Genomic DNA, 13,708 nt, shown 5'->3' with positions numbered 1-13,708 from the left:
TATTCTATTATCACCTGCATATTGTGTTTATATCTCTCAACTAGCTCTATAAGGCAGAACTTATTCTGCGTATGACCAGTTGTTAAATTGAGGCAGACTACTTACAAACAAATTAATGGTACAAGGGTTCAACAGTCTCCTTTAAAGTCAGCATTTCGAACATTCTATGGTCGTTATAACGATCTAGTTTGCCAATACAACCTATCAAATACTGTCTAACGTGTTTCATACGGATAGTTAGGCCGTTCTTAGCACACTCATTTTGACTAAGAATAACTACGTTTAAATGATCAAGATATAGGGCTCACGGCGGATGTGATCGGTTGACAGGGGATGCTTACTCTCCCAAGCACCTGATCCCACCTCTGGTGTGTCCAGGGGTCCGTGTTTGCCCAACTGTCTGTTTTGTATTGCTTGTAGGAGTTGTGAGATTGATCACTGTTCGTTATCTTCACCTTGCATTGATCACTATTCGTCATCCTCACCTTTCATCTACACATCATATGTATATATATATATATATATATATATATATATATATATATATATATATCCAATAATAAAAGTCAAGAAACACAAAACTCGAATAACATTTCACTGTTAGCGCTTTCGGCTTTAATGCCTCTTCAGACATTTTATAACTGTCTGAAGAGGCATTAAAGCCGAAAGCGCTAACAGTGAAATGTTATTCGAGTTTTGTGTTTCTTGACTTTTATTATTGGATGTAATTACTGTATCAAATACCTAATTCTTTATTTACAAACTATATATATATATATATATATATATATATATATATATATATACATGTACATATACCATTTTCATTCATACATCGATTTTATACTATGAAACCAAAAAAAAAAAAAAGACACTACAGAATCCCCACTTCTACATCGCTCTCATATAGTTGATTGAAAATAGGTATCAACGGTAAACTAACAACTCAACTTGATGAGAAACGGAATGATTTCAGCTTCTTCATCTTTAACTTGCCATATCTTTATAGCAATGTTTCATTATTATGACATATGGTGTTTATACCACGCAACTGATTCGATACGTAAGAGCTTGTTTTACGTATGATAACTTTTCAAATCGGACAGGCTAATGACAAACAAGTTGATGTTAATGGGATTTTAACAGTCCCGTTTAAAGTCAGCATTTACAATGATCTAGTTTGCCAATGCAACCTCTCATTGGGTCAGATGTTGTCTGACGTGTTTCATACTGATAGTTAGGCCGTTCGTGGCACACTGATCTTCACTACGGATTAATCCGTTTACGTGATCAAGATGTAAGGCTCACGGTGGGTGTTACCAGTGGACAGGTGATACTTACTCCTCATAACGACCTCATCCGACCTCAGGTTTACTAATAGGTCCGTGCTTCCCAACTATCTATTTTGTATTTCTTATAGGAGTTATGAGTTTGAATACCATTCGTTATCTTCACCTTTCTTAAAACGGAATGCTTTTAGTTTAAGCATTCAGAATTGGACAGCTGTGCATAATAATCAGTAACAAGGTATTTTCGATTCAGTTGAATTCCAACGATCTATTCAAATGCCATGGGTGTGTCGTAAGAATGTAAAAAAAAAAAACCCAACAACTAGTGAATCCCTATTCTTTATGTCAATGTATGACGCACAGTCAAAATGAGTAACAAGTAAAACGTGGTCTCGTAAAGAAAAATTTAAAATATCTGATTAGGAATGAGATTTTTTTTTAAATAAGACATGAAGAAAATCATACTTTGAAACAATAATCTGCATAGAATATACAAATGAACAATGCACGACGGAATGAAGTGTACTTTGGTATTCTTATGTTCCTGTTACGTGACATCGAAACACTCTTGTCATATTGATGTCTCCTTATGTGAAAATGAAGCAAACTATTTGTGTGTAAGTATGTTATATTTTTCTCATATACCCATATGTTACAACACAGATAGACAACCATGGTGAACATTGCTGTTTGAAATTCCTTCCATAAGTGCCTCATGAAGAAAGATGTACTGGTCCTGAAATAATACAAGCAACATGTTTAATATATATATATCCTACTTCAAATTTTTCTAAATCTCAAAATTAAAGCTCTAGCAAAATATATTTGTCATAAAAAGGAAAACGTCAACACCGGAAAATGTATGTTGGCCTGGATCTTTCTGAGTACAGGAAAAGAGAAATTATCAGAATTTCATTATGAAAGTGGAACACGGAAATACTAAAATCTTTGATCGGTCATCCTAAATATTACTTCGCTAAACTTTACTCTGATTTTACGCACATATACTCTGAAATCGATGTAAAAAGATAATGGAGTTGCTCATAAACGATTTCGAAGAAGTCTTCCATTCAGCAGTGTTTTGTAACTTTCATGAACATCAATTGTGCTCCTTTACTAATTGACCTCTTTTGCATTATTATGGGGCATATTTTATCTTCTCATTTCAATATTTATTTAACAAAGACGCAAAAGGTAAACTGACTACTCAACTTCATGATAAACAGGATTACTTCAGCTTGTTCAGCATCATATTCCAATACAGGGTATAGACACAAATAAGTTTTAATGTGCTTCAAATCAGCGGTTTGAAAACTCAAAGCTCGTTGTAATGATGTTATTTGCTGATACAAACTATCGTTGGGTTGAATAATCGCCAAAGTCTTTCACGCCAATTGTTGTGTCGTGGCTTACATGCTGATGTTAGCTGATTGAAATATAGGAATCATGGCGGTGTGACCTATCAGTAGGAGATAATCACTCCCCCCTGGGCCCAGAGTCGACCTCTGGAGTTTTCTGGAGTTCATGTTTGCATTCTTGTAAACTTTGTTTTCGTTATAGATTATATGAGATTGATCACTGTTCTTTGTATTAACTCTTTTCTTTCAAATATGTACGACAAACAACACACAGAGACGCGCAATACATGACGGAAGACGGCAAATAGATACGGGTAGTGTGAAAGCACACTGACTGAAGTGACCATACTAATCTGAACGTTGGTAATGGTACTGCTAGGATACCCTGAAGCATGTGATATTGTCAACATATATATGGGCCTTACACAAGTTTGCACAGATCCTCCGCGCTGCTGTCTTAAAGAAGCAATGTACCCCTTGACATCAACTGTCTGTTCTGCAGCGCCCTCTTCCAGGAGGTAATCAAATGATATGAATGTTCCAGTTCTCCCAATTCCAGCACTACAAGATCAAAGATAATGATATGATAAGGTGTTCCCTGATATGAAGCTGTTTTATATAATGAACTACACTGTACGTAAGAATCTTATTTCAATGATAGGTAACACCTAACTCGTATACCTGCAATGAACGACTATCGGTCCATCAGATGTGGTCAATCCATTTCTGACCAGGTTACGGAAGTAAAAGAGTGACGTCGGATCATCAGGAATGGAATTGTCTGGCCAGGTGGTGAAGTGAAACTGGGTCACTTTCTTCTCCTCTTCCTGCATTGTAATTATGTACATGTATAGAATGTAACATTTTAGAATGAATACAAGTACAGGTTAATGTTAGAAAGGGATATACTCCACATGACGATATGGATATTAATTATAAGGTATGCTAACTGTAGCAGTTTTAACAAATGTCAAAGAATGATTAAAGTTCAATAGACATTTTTGTGTGATGTAGAAAACAGAAGACATAAGCACCTGACAATGAACAACCATATATCTCAGCACGTAGTGGTCGTACACATCCACATTGTCCAGTCTTATGGTGTATTGACCGATGTCCAGATCCGTGTCCGGCCAGTACTTCAGAAACTTCATCTGAAACACGTAGACCTCAATGGTTTAAGAGAGCAAACGGTTAGATTATTAGAGTGTTTGATTTAAAGAAAAACAATACACAGATATGTTTGATATGGATACTATCCAATTTCAGAGACATAACTTGAGTTTTACCTATCTGCATTCGAATAAAATGATTTGAATTTAATCAGTATTTTCCCTGTCTATTGTAATGAAGTGCATGCTTACTGTAGTCATTATCCAATCATTGCTTATTGATATCAACTCATGAATGTTTTTATGAATGGCTATTTTAATAAAGTGACTAACGAAATATTTGGGAGCTTTCATTAGTAACCAATTTCATATTCTGCTTTGTAAAACAGACCCTTCTAGAATTGTTCTTCAATATAAACAGACTCTATAATTTGTAGTTAGAACTGCAATGTTTAAATTATAACCTCACATTACTCTAAACTGTACTAAACTGATTTGGGATTTCACATTTCAACGGTGCCATGACAAGATTTATTCTTGTGACTGAATTCAGCTCAGCAGTAATCAAATAACGGATGCTACTTTATGGATATAAATGACTGGAAGTTGAGATTGTTTATTGTAAACAAATGCTTTTTTTTAATTGTGTTATTGACATTTTGCCCCATAACATACTCGTCTACCACATTTTCTTTCTGGATATTCGTTTGTTATCTTTCATTAAGATTTTCTGCCATCTGGATCATATCTTAACCAATATAAAAACGCCAATAATTCAAATAGTCATTCTACCAATTCTAGAGCAGTTACCCTATCTCCTTCGTAAAGGTTGGTCAGCATGACGATCCTTGTGACGTCATTCTGCCAGATCATCGTCCAGAAATCCTCTAACGTCTTGTGATTAAAAGGACCTATGTGTGTTTTAAGGTTTAGTGATAGATTCTTAATCAATTTTGATGAAATAACCACAAATATGTGAGTTTTCTTAAAAATAGTTCTTATCCATCCAGTAGCATTAAGGGTTAAAGAATTCAATTGTTTGCATCAGTGACTTGTTTTTGAAAATGTAAATGTATTTTCTATAATAGTGGGTCTACCTTGTGCGGCTATGTACGCTCGCTCTTTGTTGAAACCCTGAAAATAAATCACTGAAACTTGACCTCGCTTGAAAGATATAACTTCCTTGTTTGTTTGATTGTTATGGTATTTAGCGCGTGGGAAATCCATTCAAGGAAATATAACAAGTGGCCTCTAGTGCTGCTGTAGGTATCAGCCAATCCGAAATCTAGGAATTATTCATTCATATTATATTAGAAATGATGTCTAGTGATTTTGTAAGTATTGTAATGACATACTTACATGTATGTAAGATGCATTGACAAAGTCATCGTTCTCATTTGCATATGTTCTCATCAATTTCACGCAATTATAATCATCTAAAAAGGATAATCAATAGAAATAATTTCTGATTGATGCAAGTACATATGTAAAGAAAGCTATTGTATATTACAGGAAGTTGAATAATTGTACATTACTGTATCAAAGAGGCAGAGAAAATACTTTGGAACAATCGGGTATCAAACCTCAAACCTTTGTATGGCTAGTTAGGTTATCTAACCACTAAGCCACCAAGTCTGATGTTCATCCATCTGTCTGTTTATCTATATATCTAATTATCTATCTATTAATAAAAACATTCTTCAAATCGAAGAAATTAATGAAAATGGATTAAAAAAAATCTCAAAACTCTCATGCATGTCGTGAATGTTCTTAAAATGACATAACGAGTAAGTAAGAAGTACTTAACAAATTTCTTCCTTATAAACTGGAGACGTGAGAAGAAATGTCCATGAGATTTGAACAAGTCTTAACACTAAAATGGTGAATACTTAAGAAAACAATTTCAGTTCTGAAAATACATGAGGGCATGAACTGGGACGTTTTCCACCAGCATACTTCATGAAGCACGTTAGTGCTTCCTTTAAAGATTGCTTGCGAAAAACGTCGCAATTCATGCATGTTTATATATCTCAACTGATTCGATATGCAAGAGCTTGTTCTGGGTATAGTCAGTTTTTAAATCGAGGTAAGCTACTGACAAACAAATAGATGGTACAGGGATTTCAACAGTCTCGATTGAAGTCAGCATTTCGCAAATTATATGGTCGTTATAACAATCTAGTTCGTCAATACAACCTCGCATTGGGTCAAATGCTGTCTGACGTGTTTCATACCGATTGTTAAGCCGTTCTTGGCACACTGATTTTGACTGCGGATAACCCCGATTACCTGATCAGGATATGGGGCTCACGGCGGATGTGACCGGTCAACAGGGGATGCTTACTCCTCCTAGGCACCTGATCCCACCTCTGGTGTGTCCAGGGGTCCGTGTTTGCCAAACTATCTATTTTGTATTGCTTGTAGGAGTTATGAGATTGATCACTGTTCGTTATCTTCACCTTACATACAAGATGTAATTTTCGAAAATCGAATTTATTTTTCAATAATCACAATAATGTTTTTCCCAGACAAAATGTAAAAAACGTCGCACAGGTCATTAAGTGTGTACTCACATGGATAAATTCCTTTGTATCGATTCCCCTTTCTACTGGAAGCCTTCAGAGCATTGGAATAGGACTCTAGTAGTCCAGTAGGAAGTTCCTATAATCAACCAGAAAGATGCAAATACATTAAATTCTGTATGAAGGAAAAAGATCAGAGTTTATTTCATTCATTTAATGATACAATATACATGTGCGACTTATTGAGTGGTGTACATGTTTTCATGAAGGGAAAATAGGTTTGTGTTTTTATCATTACCAGAAAATATACTATAAGTGCTTTGGTGACTTAATAAGTCCTTGATGAATACTTAGAGTACGAGATTCATGATAAAACTGAATGCAAACATCGAATTCTTTCTCCAGGATTCCGTTGCTTCTTTTTTCTGGTAATTCTCTGATGAACTGATCAATGGAGACCCTTTGTGACGTCAGATTACTGTACTCTACGGTGATGATTTCATCCTCAACATCGCCAACCTCGTTCTGGGGAATCTCCTCTAGTTCGTATTCGTTTCGTGATTCTACTCCATGTAATTCCACGGAAAAGACATTTTCCTCATTGATTTGCACTTTTGGTGTTTTCGTTCTTAAATGAACACAAATTGTAGGCAATTTACAAATTTTAAGACGTCAAGAAACAGTAATTCCGAATCAGTGTTATATGTACGGTATATTCCTACATATTGCTGAGATATATGTAAATGAACTCTAATCAACAAGTCACTAGCGAATCCATGTTCTCACGATTTTTCGTCTACTAATCATTTCGCGGTGTAAAATACCCCCGTAAAATAAGCAATCTACAGAAACGCACATATCGCCAGTAGAATTTACAACTTTAATTAATTTTGTAACCCATGCTCTTTATAGAGCCCACAGCTTGAGGAAATCATAGCAATCAATAATAAGGCTGTTTAAGAAAGGTGACGATAGCACATCTCATATAAAATCGCATACAAAAATAATAGATAGGGCAAACACGGACCCCTGAATATATCAGAGTCGGGATCGTGTGCCTAGAAATTATCCATAATCAAAATCAAGAACTGCAAATAAATCGGCATGAAACAGGTCAGACAACATTTCACCCAATAACAGTTTAACAAACTAGATCATCATATATATGTAAGACTCTTAAATGCGATAGTCGCTCCAATGTGCGATGATCAACCCAAAGTGCGAGGGTCTGAGCCAAAGTGCGATGGTTTGTTAACGTTACAGATGCCAAAGTTCGATGATCACACCAAAGGCCGAACGTGCGGGGTTCAGTAACGTTTGTAATGTCACCTCATTGTGACATCATTCTTAACGTCTTTCACAATAATACCGTATAAATGAAATGCCAGTTTCTTATTTTTTGGATGGATTTTGCACTGATATTTTTTTGGAACAACGCACGGTTGGTACAGTCGGTACCAAAACACTGTTTCGTTTATAAACCAATGACCTTACGCGTGTCACTCCCTCTCACTTTTGAGCATTAGTGTGTGCCGTCGGATTTTGCCAGTGTCACACCATCGCTCTATGGTACATTAGTCTCACACCATCGCTCTTTGGCGTGTCATACCATCGCACTTTGCCGCATGATTGTGGATCATCGCACTTTGGCGTGTCACACCATCGGGGTTTGGCGCAGACTATCGCACTTTGACGTGACAATCGCACTTTGGAGTGTCATCACACTTTGGAGTCTTACATATATAACGACCATATAATTTGCAAAATGCTGACTTGGATATCTATGGATTTTTCTATTATTGAACTTGTTCGGTGATATGTGAAACGGTTACCTTTTTTTAAAGCGGAAAGCCACAATAAAAACCAAAACCACAGCTATCACCACGAGAACAAACAGCACTATGATGGACTGAGTCTGGTCCCCTCTGTTGGAGCTGACCTCTAAAGAATTATGTTAATGTTTTACATATGTCCATAATACTCATACAACATATCAATTTAAAAAAAAATGTATATGTATAATACTGTTTGCTCATTTTTTATGAACACAAGATAATCATGTCAAAACTTCACTACACGCTGACAGAGTGATTTCAGGTTGATTACAAGATATTAGAATATACCTTGTATGTCGTCCATTTCCTTAGTAATAGGTGTGTCTTCATCTGCGATGGTGCTGTGTGTAGCCCTTTCTGTTTTCAAATCTTCAGATTACCGATTTTTATTAATGGTTTTTAAAATGCTTTATTTCAATAACTAGTTTTGTTTATACTAAATTGGTGTGGATTTAATGAAAGCCTGGAATAAAAAGTCTTATACGTCATGAAGATTTGCAATAACCACTTTCAAAATTGTTGATAGAATGCATGTTCTGTCTGATATATAGTAAAGTTCTTAGCATGATTCTTTTCATTATTCACTGATACAAATCGGAAATACATTCTTAAATAGAAATTTACTTTATATAGTTAAGCATATGTACAAAAGAAAATCAAAAAATCATACTCATAAATCATATAAAAGATACAAAAGCAAGTAAAGGACAAAAATCAAATATCTACTGTTGATCAGTTACTTCGCTTAAAAGCATATATCTTGATCAGATAAACGGAGCAACTCGTAGTCAAAATCAGCATATAAAGAACGGTATTATATGTGCTGAACACGTAAAGTTAACGACAAGTAATCAATTACATAACTCTTATTCTAATGGGTCAGAACCTACCCTATGACTAGTAAGAATTAAGCATAAACATATTCAAATATCTTATACAATCTATTTATAATGTGTTTAGAAAACCAGAAGTGATAAAATAATTAGACATGTTACATGAGGAATATATCACCTGCATATGGTGTTTATATATCTCAACTAATTCGACATGTAAGAGCTTGATCTGTGTATAGTCAGTTTTTAAATCGGGGTAAGCTACTGACAAACAAGTTGATGGTACAGGGGTTTCAACAGTTTCGATTGAAGTCAGCATTTCGTAAATTATATGGTCGTTATAACGATCTAGTTCGTCAATACAACCTATCATTGGGTCATATGCTGTCTGGTGTGCTTCATACCGATTGTTAAGTCGTTCTTGGCACACTGATTTGGCTGAGGATAACTCCGTTTACCTTATCAGGATGTATGGATCACGGCTGGTGTGGCTGGTCGACAGGGGATGCTTACTCCTCCGTGGCACTTGATCCCACCTCTGGTGTGCCCAGGGGTACGTGTTTGCCTAACTATCTATTTTGTATTGCTTGTAGGAGTTATGAGATTGATCACTATTCGTTATCTTCACCTTTCATAAGGATAAGAAACCATTACCTTATAATAAGTATACACTATCGGTACCCAATGCTGGTTTAATATCGCGAGGAATTGATGCACAAAACTGTCACCAATAGGCTGTCAAGTTCACTCAAAGTAATGCTGATATTTAGCTTAATATCTTCTAACCGAGTGCCTAATACCACACGATTTACAATGTATCTATATTGAAATGAAGTTTCTGCGTCGAATCAAACGACAAAAAGCAAAGATAAAAAAATAATAATCAAGGCGCATTCATGATGAGCTACAATAACATTATCTTTGCATTTGATATGTTTAATATTAATATCATATTTTTGCCACAATAACCCCCATCTTATGAATAAAACCTTCAGTACACACTAACAGAATGATATTGGAGTAATTATAAAATATTAGAGGATACCTTGAATGACGTTCATTTCCTTAGTACTAGGTGTGTCTTCGTCAGAGGCGGTACTGTATGTAACCATTTCTGTTTTCCAATCTTCACATCTACCTGTTTTTTGGTCACACATCGAATTCAAACATACACCAGTGATAGGACTACAGGGTATACACTCTGCTTTGCATTTAGTGCAGTTTGGTCCGTAGTGGTTTTCGGGACAAACTAAAAGTATAGTTGCATTACAGTAAGACAGGCAATGATTTGATACCTGTTTTAAATAGAATATCTCCTTTGATACATGCTCTTGAAATAGGGGTAACTGGAATTAGAATCATATCTCTGATAATCGAGATTATTTTACAGAGATAATGTTTGCTCCCATCATATCACAATAACTATCAAATATTTATTTTTCTTCTATGTGACTATTTTTATATTTATGTGACTCAAACTATTTTCTATGTTTGTCATGTTTAAAAGTAGTTTAAATTTCACAATACTTAGATCGATAAATATTATAGACTGGAAGATCAAAGATTCATTACTGACAAAGTATTAATGAATTATAGATATCCAAACATATTTACTTATGGGATACAAGTCAAACAGCCTCAATGGTCCAAAATCTGTTCTTGTCATGACAATTGTATCCCCTGTCATTTCTGTGGAACATTCCAAGGCCTTGTTGTTTTTCTTTAAGGAATTTGGTCCGGTAAAACTGAAATTCCGACACAGTGTGGGCGTGCTTGTTGTTAGGTTACCATCTGTAACGTGTACTTCATAATGTCCTGATATAGGAGAGAATATTTCAAATCAATGTGAAATAATACATGAGTGAGTACAGTTCATTCTTGGCACACTGATTTTGACCACGGATAACTCCGTTTACCTGGTCACGATATAGGGCTCACAGCGGGTGTGACCAGTCGACAGATGATGCTTACTCCTCCTAGACACCTAACCCCACCTCTGGTGTGTCCAGTGATCCGTGTTTTCCCAACTATTTATTTTGTATTGCTTACAGTCTCTCAAACGTTTTATTTGACCATTTCTACGTTCTCTCACCGTGCGTTCACCGTGCGTTCTCTGTGCCTTCATCATGCGCTCTCCGTTGACAAAGTGTCCACCGTGCGTTTACCGTTCACTTTCATTCGGAACACCAAAGTCAAAGGATCGATTTTCATAGCAAGGCAAAATGAAAAAAAAGGAACGTGTGCGTAAGACTAAAAGTAAACTTCCTTATTATTGTTTTTTCGGATTTCAAACATTTCGGTTGAGCATCACTGAATAGACATTATTTATCGAAATGCGCATCTGGTGCTTCACAATTGGTACCGTATAAGTTTTACAATATTATCAGAAATTTAATTTATAAAGTACAAATATCGGGATTATCAACTGCGAAAATAGGAAAACTGCAGATCACTCATCAATATCAAAGAATAGAATAAATCATTGTTATTATCATTACAAAACACAAGTATAATTTGTTTCCAAAGTGGGAGAAGTTCTGAATGAGAGAAAAATGCAGGATAATTCAGTTATGAAGTTAACCCTTATACATGTACATGTAGCGAAGAACGAGCTACGAGCGCTGTTACGTGAACAAAAATGAGGCAGTTTCAGTTAATAGATACCACCCAAATTATCATTTTTATATTTGTCCCACTTGACAATAATTGTATGTAAAACTTATGCGGTACCAATTTTGATGCACCAGATGCGCATTTCGACAAATAATGTCTCTTCAGTGATGCTCAAACGAAATGTTTGAAATCCGAAATAACTATGAAGTTTTAGAGCTAAATATAGCCAAAAACAGCGTGCCAAAAAAGTGGAGCCAAATTCATCCGAGGATAAGAGCTATGCATGAGGGAGATAATCCTTAATTTTGAAATGAATTTCTAAATTTTATAACAGCAATTTAATATACATCCGTATTTTCAAGCTAGTAACGAAGTACTTAGCTACTGGGCTGTAGAGACCCTCGGGGACTAACAGTCCACCAGCAGAGGCCTCGACCCAGGGGTCATAATGTAAAACTTATACGGTGCCAATTTTGATGCTAAATATAGCCAAAACAGCGTGCCAAAAAAGTTTTACATCTAACCCAGATCCCTATTGGATTACAACATATTGAGAAAAGTTAGGTTCGTTCAATGAATGAAAGGTGAATATAACGAACAGTGATCAATCTCATAACTCCTATAAGCAATACAAAATATATAGTTTGGCAAACATGAAGTGCTGGATATAACAGAGGTGAGACCAGATTCCTAGGAGGAGCAATCATCCCCTGTTGACCAGTCACACCCGCCGTAAGCCCTATACATTTGATTCAAACATAACTTGTGAAAATGTGAAGTTCGTATGAAAATCATATCTTTATTACCTGATTACTTACAAAGAATTGAATACAACGAATAGTAATCAATTTCAAATATATTATCCATCACCAAGAATGGACAATAGGATAAATACACACCCCTTGAAATAACAAAGGTGGAAACAAGTGGAAAGGAGGATGTATAAGCATTACTTTTTTACCAGTCACATCCGCTGTGAATCTCTTTTTTGATCATGTATGCTTTTAATGACTTATCAAAATTTTACCTCCCCTGACTGATAAAAGTATCCATTTCATCGTATAGTTTTTATCCAGTTTCAGGAACCAGGAGGCCTGGACATTTTCATTTGAATGGTAATATGTGTCCATGTCGCCGTTTAAAGCTTTGGAATTCGTATAATTCAATACTATCGTTTGCCTCAAACGAGATATTCATAAACAAAGGCGGGGAGATAGTAAACCATAAATAGAAAAAAATCTTCATGAAATATAATTTTGAGAAAGATATTTAAAGGGAAGTAAATTAAATAAAATGAATGATGTATAAAGAGGATATGTTTGATGGAAATTAGGACTGCATCCCTCTGCATTTACCAATTGGTTTAACTTCAAAAAGTTTCAATGACCCCTTTCCTATTTGACGAATAGTTATTTTATTCGCCTTCCCGATGGCAGAATTAGGATATTCACATGTTGTCAATCGTTGAAGTGATCTTAGTTTACTTCCTTCAGGTCGACAGAAGTTCTTCAAAACTCTTTTATCCTCAGTATTTTCAACATACATTTCATAATCCACTTTTACAGTGTCTTTCAATCTTTAATTAAGCAATACTGGCAAATCAAAGGAAATATGAAATTGTTATTACCAGTACCAACGCTGACATAGATCCAACCAATTGTTAAAGTATTGTTCAGGTCAACAGACCACACTTCATTAACTCCATCAATGGTCAGCGAGAAGGTCTCCTTGTCGTCATCACAACCAAGACTGGCAATAAACGAACCATTGGTTGATGACTGCTGAACGTGTTGACACAAAAATAATGGTGATGTCCCTAGATAATTAGCAACGAATGGAAATTTGATTTCACGATAATTAGTATGATCAGATAATATGAGGTAAATGACCAAGACAGCAAAAGTTTAGAGATCTGATCTTAGATCGTGAACGTACGATTACGCTTACGATGATTTTGACTTCTACGACCATTTCACGAAACATGCCGTGGTCCTAGCTCTTACGATTGGGATTTACATCTGATTTGTTAGAGTTCTAAACTATATAAAGGTACATTTAAATTTAATTTTACTGTAGAAAAAAATATACAGTCATTATTTTCTCATGATTACGAATATATCCTTATCGTCTGCAGTAATCTATGAAT

At 35.4% G+C, this 13,708-nt stretch overlaps 1 protein-coding gene across 1 annotated transcript; it reads right to left on the bottom strand.

Annotated features, from left to right (window-relative positions):
* Nucleotides 1-1,621: 1,621 nt before the first annotated feature.
* LOC130048666 (receptor-type tyrosine-protein phosphatase alpha-like) lies at nt 1,622-12,692 on the bottom strand. The gene is made up of 13 exons (XM_056145678.1): nt 12,590-12,692; nt 10,564-10,764; nt 9,995-10,198; nt 8,405-8,485; nt 8,114-8,222; nt 6,669-6,909; nt 6,333-6,420; nt 5,119-5,195; nt 4,570-4,620; nt 3,682-3,801; nt 3,329-3,474; nt 3,073-3,208; nt 1,622-2,025 (listed from the first exon to the last, which is right to left on the bottom strand). The coding sequence occupies exons 1-13, from the start codon at nt 12,690-12,692 to the stop codon at nt 1,942-1,944; spliced, it is 1,641 nt and encodes a 546-aa protein (XP_056001653.1). The 3' UTR covers nt 1,622-1,941.
* Between the last annotated feature and the right edge of the window lie 1,016 nt (nt 12,693-13,708).

This window comes from Ostrea edulis, chromosome 7, assembly GCF_947568905.1.
Source record: "Ostrea edulis chromosome 7, xbOstEdul1.1, whole genome shotgun sequence".
NCBI classification, from domain to species: domain Eukaryota; kingdom Metazoa; phylum Mollusca; class Bivalvia; order Ostreida; family Ostreidae; genus Ostrea; species Ostrea edulis.
The sequence above is the reverse complement of the archived record's forward strand: the minus strand, read 5'-3'. Positions and strand labels throughout refer to the sequence as shown.